This window comes from Stigmatopora nigra, chromosome 20 (genome assembly GCF_051989575.1).
Source record: "Stigmatopora nigra isolate UIUO_SnigA chromosome 20, RoL_Snig_1.1, whole genome shotgun sequence".
Lineage (NCBI taxonomy): Eukaryota > Metazoa > Chordata > Actinopteri > Syngnathiformes > Syngnathidae > Stigmatopora > Stigmatopora nigra.
The window spans coordinates 7,192,765-7,204,643 of record NC_135527.1 but is presented as its reverse complement, the minus strand read 5'-3'; the positions used below and the strand labels follow the sequence as shown (position 1 = coordinate 7,204,643).

Genomic DNA, 11,879 nt, shown 5'->3' with positions numbered 1-11,879 from the left:
ATAAAATTAGCCTTTTTTTGGTGTCTTAATACTAATGCCGTAATGTTTATGACAATTATTATTTATTTTGGTTACTATGACGACATAGTGTTCGCTTTTCCCGCATGCATTTGAACGCACCACTGCAAAGCATTGTGGGATTGTATACCGGTCCTAAGCTTCTCGAAAAAACTGCAAAGATGATGGTGAGTGCACTATCATCCATGCCATTTTTCACCTACAATCTATCCCCATCGCAGTATTTTCTGATGCCGATTTACTCTATAAACAACCCTGATTGAATCGCCATTATGTTTTCCTTGTCGGGGAGCAATTATTTGAGAAGATGACATAGTAAAACCCCAATAAGTATTAGCATTGTTAAGCTAACAACTGTCAATGGGCGTATACGATGCAATGCGCCATTTCAATTCAAAACACTAAAAATCAAAAGATCGGAGTGGAAATGTTGTACCCTAATAAATGTTACATATTTTAACATTGTCTTGTGTAGCGATCTTGTCATCTACTTGTTTCTTTGTTTGGGTGGAGACGAAAGTACTAGCATTGAGCTAACATAGCATCAAAACGATGATAATAATAATAATGGATTCCATGATCTGGACTTATTTTTGCCTCCAATGTGTTTTTTTTCAAAGCCCACTCCGGTTATCCTGTTGAAGGAAGGGACAGACTCGTCTCAGGGTATCCCACAGCTCATCAGCAACATCAATGCCTGCCAGGTTTGCTTATTATACTCATTTTTTAACGTGGAATCAGTTTAAAAATGTATATATGTATATTTTCAGGTCATATCTGAGGCAGTCCGGACTACTTTGGGTCCTAGAGGGATGGACAAACTCATGGTGGACAACAGAGGTGTGGCAGATCGTGAATTTTGGATTGAGGACCTGTGTTAAAAGCAGTTTTTTAGTGTTTTTTTACATTATTTTTGTTAGGTAAAGCCACTATTTCGAATGACGGTGCCACCATCCTCAAACTTTTGGATGTGGTCCACCCTGCTGCCAAGACTCTGGTGGACATAGCCCGCTCTCAGGATGCTGAGGTTTTTGTTTACAATTTAAAAATGTGATTTTTTTCCACCCAAAAAGAAACAATAACAAATATCCTGTATTGTAACTGATCCCAGGTCGGAGACGGCACCACGTCGGTTACACTCCTGGCGGCGGAGTTCCTGAAACAGCTGAAGCCGTATGTGGAGGAAGGGCTTCATCCTCAGACCATCATCCGAGCATTCCGCACGGCGACCGGTCTGGCTGTCGCTAAGATCAAGGAGTTTGCTGTGCCTGTGAAAAAAGAGGATAAAAAGTGAGTGGTCTCATGAAAAGTTTGACTATTCCTACTAAAGAAGGCGTGTCAAACCCAGTTTGATTGGCAGGTTGCATTCATGGGGGGGCGGGGACCATTTTAGATATAATATTTTTATTTTTTTATTTTTATCAATGGACTAAAAGCTCTAAATATTCAGTTTTTTATATATCTAAAGCAATATTTATTATAGTTTTTTTAAAATATATTTTTAGATTTTACTAAATGATTTTTGAACTGAAAACACAGAAAAAATGATTAAAATTTGATCTGAAAACACAGAAAAAATGATAAAAAAAATCACAATTATTGATTTAAAATGGGTAAAATCAGCAAATTTAATATACATCTATAATCTTCATTTTAATTTGATCCTAAAACAGAAAGTCAGCACTCATGATTGACTTTCCCGGACCGCACAAAATGATCCGGCGGGCCAGATTTGGCCCCCGGGCCACCACTTTGACACCTTGTTAACATCAACCGTTCTTTCCAATGTCTTCAGAGAACAAAGGCAGTTGTTAGAAAAGTGTGCCGCCACTGCGCTCAACTCCAAGCTGATTGCTGGTCAGAAAGAGTTCTTTTCCAAGATGGTGGTGGATGCTGTCATGTTATTGGATGAGCTACTGTCTCTCAAGATGATTGGTATCAAGAAGATCCAGGGAGGAGGCCTGGAGGTAGGATTCCCCCCTAAAAACTGACTAACCCCTCCCCCTGTGCATCAATTGATGACATTTATGTATCTTCCAGGATTCCCAATTGATTTCCGGAGTGGCCTTCAAGAAGACCTTCTCCTACGCCGGCTTCGAGATGCAACCCAAACGTTACGGCAATCCAAAGATCGCCTTGCTCAACGTGGAGTTGGAGTTGAAAGCCGAGAAGGACAACGCAGAGGTTCGAGTCAAGTCTGTGGAGGTACGCCCACCCCCTGACATGGTGCTCCCCACTTCATTTTTTTTTGGTTCTTTAGCTTTGGCTTCCAATCTGCAGGACTATCAAGCCATCGTGGACGCCGAGTGGAACATCCTCTACGACAAATTGGAGAAGATCTACAAGTCGGGTGCCAAAGTGGTTTTGTCCAAATTGCCCATCGGCGACGTGGCCACTCAGTATTTTGCCGATCGAGATTTGTTCTGCGCCGGGAGGGTCCAGGAGGAAGACCTGAAGAGGACCATGATGGTAAGCCACCAAAAATCGGGGGCCACATTGACTTTAAAAGTTTGACAGATGGGCCGAGTTAGCACAAGTTACATATAAAAGTTACATATAAAAAAGTGCATCCGTTAACAGTACATATAAAACATAAACAGAAAAAGGGACTAAAGTATTAACATACTCATTATTAAAGTAAAAAGTATAAAGTACAAAGTCAAGTAAGTAAAGGAATGCATTAAGAAATATTAAAATGTCTTCCAGGCCTGCGGGGGCTCCATCCAGACCTCCGTTGGGAATCTAACGGACGACGTCTTAGGCCAGTGTGAGGTCTTCGAGGAAGTCCAGATTGGCCGGGAGAGGTAATTAATATCTTATCACCCGTCTGGTTTCCATGGCGACCGGCGGTTGTTGACATTGCTTTTTTTTGGCGTAGGTTCAACTTGTTCACAGGTTGCCCCAAGGCCACTACGTGCACCATCATTCTACGAGGCGGGGCGGAGCAATTCACAGAGGAGGCGGAGCGTTCGCTGCACGACGCCATCATGATCGTGCGGAGGGCCATCAAGGTAGGGGGAGGAGTTAATGGAGACGAATTCATCGGCGAAGGCTCACCATTTTTTCTCTTTTTTAGAATGACTCTGTGGTGGCGGGGGGAGGAGCCGTGGAGATGGAGCTGTCCAAGTACCTGCGGGATTATTCCAGGAGCATCCCGGGGAAACAGCAGCTGTTGATTGGCGCCTACGCCAAAGCCTTGGAGATCATTCCCAGGCAGCTGTGCGACAACGCCGGATTCGACGCTACCAATATCCTCAACAAGCTACGTGCTAAACACGCTCAGGTAAGGGGAGGAGTTTGAGTGGGTCACATTGCCCTCTAGTGGAGAAGAAATGAACACCAAATTGACATTTTCAACAGGGCGGCATGTGGTACGGCGTGGACATCAACAACGAGGACATCGCCGATAACTTCGCCGCATGCGTGTGGGAACCGGCCATCGTCCGCATCAACGCACTGACCGCCGCCTCCGAGGCCGCCTGTCTCATCCTGTCCGTCGACGAGACCATCAAGAACCCACGGAACACCATGGACGGACCACCGGGTGGCGCCCGGGGCCGAGGACGTGGAAGACCTCATGCCCACTGAGACCCCCCTTCATCTTTGTAGTTTTGCGGTCCAAGTGCAAAAAGTCATTCTGTATGTAAGAAAGCACTGAAAGTTACGCAGCTATTTATTGGCCCGTTCTTTTCAATAAATGCACAGCTGAAATTGACAAGTTATTTGCTATTATTTACTTCGGATCTTCTCAGTTAGATAGAAAGTCAATGGAGGCCCCAACGGAACGCTTGGAAACAACATCCAAGGCCGTAACCTTGATTTCCGTATCCCCAAATTGCATGCTGGCCCGGATCTCCCTCCGACCCGGCGCCCCCGTCGCCGTCGAAACGGTACGCTCCGGCAGTCGCAATGTCACCGTCCCGCATTTTCGGACCCCCGGGTCCGATATGTACGTGATGTCGTCAGTGGCGCTGCAGTAGATGTTGATGATGATCTTCCTCTGGCAGGGACGAGCCGGTGTGTAGCTCCGACGCACCACCTCGCCGAGTGCCACCGATTGGTCCACGGATACGAAGCGGTCCAGGATGTCGGTGCACCACTGACGCTCGTCCTTGATCAGGAGCTTCTCCCGGGGGTGCATACCTGTCAACTGGTACGTTCTCGCCGTAATTGGTACAACTGAAAGCCCATTTTTATATTGGTACGCTGTACACATGAAAATGGTACGCTAAACGGTGATTTTGAGAAAAAAAAATAAATTAAGGCACTTTCTAGCCATTTTTCACCATCCGCCATTGTTTCTTCCCGGAAACGCATGTCTGCCAAGTGATATATCATATATCACTTGAAACGAAAATGAAACGAAATGTTTATCATGATCTTTTTTTTTTAGCCAATCAGAGGCGCCGGTACATATAATATGTACCGGCGCCTCTGATTGGCTAAAAAAAAAAGATCATGATAAACATTTCGTTTCATTTTGGAACTTTGAAAGCAATAAACACATAAACATACATTTTCTACTTGTTGTTCGTGATTTTTTACAAAAAAGTAAAGTGGTAAGATTTTCCATGTATTTATACATATATGTAAGGGCGAAAACAAAATTTGGTAAGATCACAAATGGTTCGAGGTTGACAGGTATGGGGGTGCCGCCCCTCCACGAAGCGGTTCAAGACGCCCACGCCGTACGTCAGCGGGCAGCGGCGGACTCGGACCTGCAGATGACTTGTCTTAAAAATCGTTGGGTGTGTATATATATATACGTATATATATATATATCTTTATATAGATATATATACATATACAAATATACACATTACACATATACACACATACACATTACACATATACACATTACACATATACACATATATACACATTACACATATATACACATTACACATACACACACATTACACATACACACATATATACACATTACACATATACATACACATATATACACATATATACACATACATACACATATACATATATATACACGTATATACATATATATACACATACACGTATACATACGCATATACACATATACACACATACACACATATATACATATATACATACACATACATACATATATACATACGCATATACACATTACACATGTACACACATTACACATATACACATTACAAATATACACACTACACATACACACATTACAAATATACACACTACACATACACACATTACACATATACACATTACACATATACACACATTACACATATACACACATATACACACACAGACACATACACATATATACACATATATACACATATATACACATATATACACATTTACACGTATACACACATACACACATACACACATATACACATATACACATATACACATATACACATACACACATATACACATATACATATACACATACACACATATACACATACATATACACATATACACATATACATATATACATATATATGACATGACAACATTACAGTAATCACAGGCCTCACCACAGTAGGGTCTAGTCCGAACAACACTGCCCCCTTCAGGATGGTGAGTCCAACATCGTGCGGAATAATGATGCGGCAGGTGCGTCCCACCGATTTTTGAATGGCTTTTTGCAGGACGGGCGACTCGGCGAATCCTCCCACCAGGAAAAGGAAACGCACGCCGTGCACTTCGTTTTTTGACATCAGCTCCTCTTTGTTGTCGCACAAAAGACGAAAGAATGTGTAAATTTGCAGTATTTTTTTAGGCCATTTTTCCTCACCGATATGACGCACGATATTCCCCACTGTGGGCTGGAAGAGTTCATTCATGGCCTCCTGGGTAAGTCTCAGCATGCCTTGCGACGACCACTTCACGATGTTCATGCTAGCAAACATGATAACAGTTAGCATGTTGGAACTGTACTATGAAAATGGCAGCTAGTAAACGCAGTAGTACCTCTACATACAAAATTTTCAGGTTATAATGAGTGATGACTATGCTAATACTTTAGTCCTTTTTTTCCTGTTTATGTTTCATATGTACTGTTAACGGATGCACTTTTTTATATGTATCCTATCTTGTCCTGACCCGGCCCATCTGTCAAATTTTTAAAGTCAATGTGACCCCCCTCCAGGCCGAAAATTTTGCCCACCCCTGATGTAGTTAGTCAGTACCATGGAAGAAATTAGAAAATTTCCCATATAATCCAATACCTCTCTACTTACAACAAAAAATCCAACTTACAAACTAGTCCTGGAACTTCACTTCTTAAGTAGAACTACCACTCACCTCCACTTTGGAACTTACCTATCCTACACTTCTACTTTTTGAACACAACTAAAAACTCTACTAGTTTTAATTCAATCATCCGAACTCGAACCCGGAACTGACTTGCTTCTCCTCAACGCCGCTTCCACACTTTGTCCCCGGTGTCTTTTGTAGTAGTCGATAAACGAGAAGGGCAAGGAGATGTTGAGGGCATTAGCCCTGCCCGGCGCCGCCGTCCGTTTCCTGGCCTCGAACGCGATGGTCAGGTCCACCCAGGCTGCGGGCCGCTTGGCTTTAAAGCTCTGGATGAAGTCCTCGCCAAAGATCTGGCTCAGCATGGACTCAAAAGCCAGATCCACACCAACTGAACCATGTGGTCCACCTTAAAAATCCAGTTTGTTGACATATCCAAAATGTCCAGTAAAATTTGCCATTCCACCCCAAAAAAATCCAACCTGAGGCCTTGTAGAGTTCCTTTAACGTCCCTTGTGGTTGCTCGATTTGATGGACCGTCAAGTCCACTGTCCCCCCTCCGCAGTCTGCTACAATGTACTTGTCACCTATGTAAAAATTGTGTTTTTTGTACTCTAGGAATTGGGTTGAAACGTCCACAAAAAAAGCTCGCTGAGAGGACTATGTTACCGGTTTGGAGTTCGGACCAAAGATCTCCAGTTCCGCTCTCCACGAAGAAAGTCCTGCTGTGTCTGGATCTTCTCAACTGCTCCCTGGCTGTGCCACGGTAAAAAAAAAAAACATATTTTGAATATATTTGCTTTCATACTTGGGTGACTAAAGTCAGAGGGTGATGTGGGCTTTTCCCAAAATAAACATCCACTCGGACTTTGATGAATTGCATGTTTTTTTTAAGTCCCCCCCTCTTAGAACACCCCTCAGTGAAGAAAACTATGCGTATGTGACTTGAACAGCTGTGTCTTTCATTTTGTGATAGGCTCCGGCACCCCCCTGCGATCCTTGTGTGGATAAACAGGAGGGAAAATGTATGCATGAATGAAAGTGTACTAAATGCTAAATTTGGATTTTTTGGGGAATGCGGGTGTTTGTAATCATTCATTTATCCTCACAAGGGTCGCAGGGGGTGCTGTAGTCTTTCCCAGCCCACAATGGAGAAAAGGAGGGGTGTATGCATGAATGAAAAGATGCTAAATGCTACTTTGAATGTATGATTTTTTGGAGGAATGCGGGTGATTGTAATCATTCATTTATCCTCACAAGGGTCGCAGAGGGTGCTGGAGTCTTTCCCAGCCAACAATGGGGAAAAGTGGGGGGTGGGGTGTATGCATGAATGAAAGTATGCTCAATGCTATTTTTGAATTCCTGATTTTTTTCTGAATGTGGGTGATTGTAATCCTTCATTTATCCTCAGAAGGGTCGCAGGGGGTGCTGGAGTCTTTCCCAGCCTACAATTGTGAAAAGTGGGGGTGTATGCATGAATGAAAGAATGCTAAATGCTATTTTTTAATTCCTGATTTTTTTTCTGAATGTGGGTGATTGTAGTTATCCTCACAAGGGTCACAGGGGGTGCTGGAGTCTTTCCCAAACTTCATTTAAATCTCAAACAATTGCCCAACCCTAATTTTGATTCAAGCAAAAATGTCATAGACGAGCCTAGCGATGTGAATGAGGGGAAAAAATGAGTCCAAATTACAAGGCAGGAATGGGTGAGGTCATGCTTAGGCTGCTACACCTTGTTCCAATTAAAATATCCTGTGTTTAGGGAATGGTCGCTCAGTGATTTGTTAGTCGAGTTGGAGTGAACGGAAACGCGGGTGGAACTGCTGATATGTGAGCCAAACCAGACGTTAGATTCCCGTTTTTCTACCAAACACCTTGTCGGAAGCCGGAGTCGAAAGGTCGCAATCCGTTTGTGTCCACGCCGTTTGCCATTGGTTGCGAGCTCAGCTCCATCACCTGGTGGAGGCGGAGCTTCCGACAGTAAATGGAGGCCGCCTCGGGTTCCAGAGCGATTAGGAGTTGATCGGGACAGTCGGCGGACGCCAGATCGGCCTGGGGAGGACCCGGAGAAGTGGTTAGGGAGCTAGACAGAATGGATGATAGGTCAACCAGAGAGCATGCTGGGTAAAATCCATTCAAGGTAAAAAAATATTAGGTTGAAAGTTGGCTGTGGAGGGTGCTAATCAAATGGAAATCTATATAGTGTACATACTGTAGGCGTGTGTGTGTGGGTTAAATCTGGGTGGTGTCTGCTCATAACTTCCCGTGTTTGTGTGCCGGTCTCACTCATTGTTCCCCGCTGATGACATCATGGCCAGCAGGAAGCATGCGTGAACACACCCGAAATAACGGTTTGGAGCGTGCGTCCACGTGAGATTGTTTACAAAGTAGAGGTACCGTATTTCTTAGACTATAAGTTGCACTTGGCAAATAAAGACCAAATTTTGTCAGATGAGTATAGTCTAGAAAACTAAATATATACATGTATATATAGTATGTACATGTATGTGCATGTATGTACATGTATGTGCATGTATGTACATGTATGTGCATCTATGTACATGTATGTACATGCGTGTACATGTATGTGCATGCGTGTACATGTATGTGCATGTGTGTACATGTATGTGCATGCGTGTACATGTATGTGCATGTATGTACATGTATGTACATGCATGCATATTTATGCATATGTATATATATATATATATACATACATATGTATATATATATATGTATGCATATGTACATATACGTATATATATATGTATGCATATGTATATATATACGTATATATGTATCTATATGTATTTAAATGTATATATAGATGTATATATATGTGTATATATGTATCTAGATGTATATATATGTGTATATGTATACATATATACATATATGCATATATACATATATACATATATACATATATACATATATACATATATACATACATATATACATATATACATACATATATACATATATATATATATATATATATATATATATATATATATATATATATATATATATATATATATATATATATATATATATATATATATATATATATATATATACACATATATATATATATATATATATATATACACATATATACATATAAATGGGGGGTCTTTTAAAAAAAAACACAAGTTACACTTGAGTATGAGGCCAAACTATGGACTAAAAGTGCGATTTATAATCCAGACAATGTGGTAGACTCAATATTTACTAACCAAGTATGCGGCTTCTCTCATGAACTGTTTGGCGGGTTGTCGCCAAACTGCCGGAACGGTGATAACCCATCGGATTTCGTCTCCCTCCAGTACGGAGGAGCTCTGTTCCTTCACCTCCTAAAAATGAAGTAGATGTGTTTTTTTGTTGCAAATATCGCATGTGGCATATTTTGGTAGTCTACCTTCAGGGCCTGTTCCCTGAAAAAGCGTAGGGCGTGAGCAAAAACTTCAATGGCGGTCGCCCTCCGACCATTAACCGCCTCCAACTCCGTCTCCATGGTGAGATCCTACATTAGGAAAAGAGGGTGCTGTAGTTTTTATTAGAGGATAAAAAAATGGCCATTTTAAGAAGGCTTACAGAAGTACTATGGATTTTCATTTTAAATTTATCAAAGTACAGCCAATGCCGGGCCTCATCTGGATCAAGATCGTGGTAAAAATCCCGAGCCGCGAAACCAAAACTGTGAAAGCGCAAGTCAGGAGTCAGCAGTAGACAGGTAGGGCTCTTCTGATTGGCTACACCGGGGTCCCCGCCCTCCCAGCGCCTAGGTGCAAAACAAAGGGATCAGGATATAGTAGATGTATCCAAAAGTGGGAGGTTCCTAACGGACTTCATCATGTGAATGGCTTCAGGGTCGTCAGTGAAGCTAAAAGCATAGCCGCTCGACGTCGTCCCGAAGTCAATGGCGACAACTACCGAGAATGGACAGGTCACTCGTGGTCTGACCTCTGCCCTCTAGAGGCGAAAAACAGAAAAACATCAAATAACGGTCATTCCAATCAATGCATAATACGGACTATAAGCCGTAATTTTTTTGGGCTATAGTTATCTGCCTAATTAGCCTGTTTATTATTTACTTTGTTATTGTTTTCTGATCCAATAAAAATAAATAAAAAATAGTCTTTACCGGTGAAGTTGATGGCGTGAGTGGAGCAATGGCGCAGTCATTTCCCAAAACCGCCACAGATAAATGATCACCTACAAAGAACGGAATGACATTTTGCTGCCCTTTTCTTTCTGTAAACACTCTTGACTTGGATTAAATACGAAAAAATGAGTGGAATGTCTCTGGAATGTAAGCGATTAAAAAAGTGGGAGGAGCTTAAGGGGAGGTTACCATGTGTTAACATCTTCAAATATAAACATAAAGATAGTAAATTTGTTTAAAAATTCGGTCTCACATGAAAATGGAGGAGTGCTGGGTTCCGGCTGCTCCATGGCAGCCATCTTTGAAAGAGCAGCTACCTGTGAGAACCAAAAATATATGATTATGTCGAGTTATGGATAATAAAATGCATAATTTCGGAGAAAGTATGAGTCATAGACGTTTAAAATGAAGCAAAAAGTTGAAAAAAATAATGTATAACATCATAACAATATGAAAAGTGCACAATTATTTTTCAAAAAAGACGAAATTTCCCGTAAAAGTCCACTCGAAGTGATGCAACACTGCCACCTACAGGGAAGGGTGCATCATAGCTTTACCGAAATTCACAGACAAGCTGGACAATGTTTACCTATATAAAAAAAATTAACATAATAATCATCATTCTCATTGACTGACATATGTAATCATAATGTTATTAAAATGTGACAAAACGCAAGATTTTACCGAACCTGAACCCAAAAAACTCCCATTTTAAAAGCCAACTCACCCTTTAAGCGCCACTTCAACACAACTTGTCACAATAAAGGATGCTTTTCTTCAAAAACTGCAAATTCCCTGGAACAAAAGCCCCCTTTTTTCCCCAAACGCGGGTGTTCAGTGCTCTCTTCTCGCTCCTCTGTGCTGAAAAAACAGAAAAAAAGTAGTGAAGCCCACTCATGTAACACAAAAAAAGGGAGTTACTATGACAGCACAGGGGAGGGGACTTACCTCCATTTTTTTGGGGTGCTCCAGTGTGTATCATGCCACACACACACCCGAGTAATTCAATTTTTGGGGAAAATCTGGAAGCCATTACCTGGCACATATCGTCTTGCTTGCCCTAAATCCTAAGAAAAGCCCCCCAAATGGACCCCACCATCATGTTGTTAATGTTGCCTGTTCTTCTCTGGCTTTGTGAGGGTATTTGACTCGTGTTTTTGATGTAAAAACAGAAAACAGATGCCAAAAAGATTGGGAACTCTTGAGGACGCCTTGGAGGTGGACACAGGAAGACAAACATAGGAAGGGAGGGCGTCAGGTGACAGGAAGGGAGACATGTACAGAAATCTTCTCATGAATTCCACGTTATCTTTGGAAGTCCGGAGCAAACTGAGGCACACCCTTCGTAATACCCGGAAATTAACTCTACTATAAATTTTGTTGCACTAATATTGCTGTTCAATGGTCATTTTTTTCCACTACATGATTGCTATAGCTTTTTAGGACAGTGGAGATA

At 41.7% G+C, this 11,879-nt stretch overlaps 2 protein-coding genes across 2 annotated transcripts; one reads left to right on the top strand and one right to left on the bottom strand.

The window, feature by feature from the left end:
• Nucleotides 1-104: 104 nt before the first annotated feature.
• cct7 (chaperonin containing TCP1, subunit 7 (eta)) lies at nucleotides 105-3,736 on the top strand. Its single transcript, XM_077742213.1, has 12 exons — nucleotides 105-185; nucleotides 639-722; nucleotides 789-858; nucleotides 939-1,045; nucleotides 1,130-1,308; nucleotides 1,814-1,985; nucleotides 2,059-2,223; nucleotides 2,299-2,487; nucleotides 2,725-2,822; nucleotides 2,897-3,029; nucleotides 3,095-3,301; nucleotides 3,379-3,736. The coding sequence occupies exons 1-12, from the start codon at nucleotides 105-107 to the stop codon at nucleotides 3,604-3,606; spliced, it is 1,713 nt and encodes a 570-aa protein (XP_077598339.1). The 3' UTR covers nucleotides 3,607-3,736.
• hspa12b (heat shock protein 12B) lies at nucleotides 3,698-11,285 on the bottom strand. Its single transcript, XM_077742216.1, has 15 exons — nucleotides 11,151-11,285; nucleotides 10,677-10,740; nucleotides 10,403-10,473; nucleotides 10,106-10,230; nucleotides 9,853-10,039; nucleotides 9,677-9,781; nucleotides 9,495-9,611; nucleotides 8,130-8,307; nucleotides 6,925-7,011; nucleotides 6,738-6,842; nucleotides 6,406-6,664; nucleotides 5,795-5,898; nucleotides 5,535-5,725; nucleotides 4,672-4,736; nucleotides 3,698-4,157 (listed from the first exon to the last, which is right to left on the bottom strand). The coding sequence occupies exons 2-15, from the start codon at nucleotides 10,720-10,722 to the stop codon at nucleotides 3,767-3,769; spliced, it is 2,031 nt and encodes a 676-aa protein (XP_077598342.1). The 5' UTR covers nucleotides 10,723-10,740; nucleotides 11,151-11,285; the 3' UTR covers nucleotides 3,698-3,766.
• Between the last annotated feature and the right edge of the window lie 594 nt (nucleotides 11,286-11,879).

Bases quoted from the DNA above. Each gene is read 5' to 3' on its own strand.
- hspa12b (XM_077742216.1), bottom strand. From the start codon at position 10,722: ATGGCTGCCATGGAGCAGCCGGAACCCAGCACTCCTCCATTTTCAT. The intron at 10,231-10,402 runs GTAAAGACTATT...TTTCGCCTCTAG, and splicing joins TCACGCCATCAACTTCACCG to AGGGCAGAGGTCAGACCACG. The intron at 5,726-5,794 runs GTGAGGAAAAAT...GCGACAACAAAG, and splicing joins GAATATCGTGCGTCATATCG to AGGAGCTGATGTCAAAAAAC.
- cct7 (XM_077742213.1), top strand. From the start codon at position 105: ATGCATTTGAACGCACCACTGCAAAGCATTGTGGGATTGTATACCGGT. The intron at 723-788 runs GTTTGCTTATTA...GTATATTTTCAG, and splicing joins GCAACATCAATGCCTGCCAG to GTCATATCTGAGGCAGTCCG. The intron at 1,986-2,058 runs GTAGGATTCCCC...TGTATCTTCCAG, and splicing joins TCCAGGGAGGAGGCCTGGAG to GATTCCCAATTGATTTCCGG.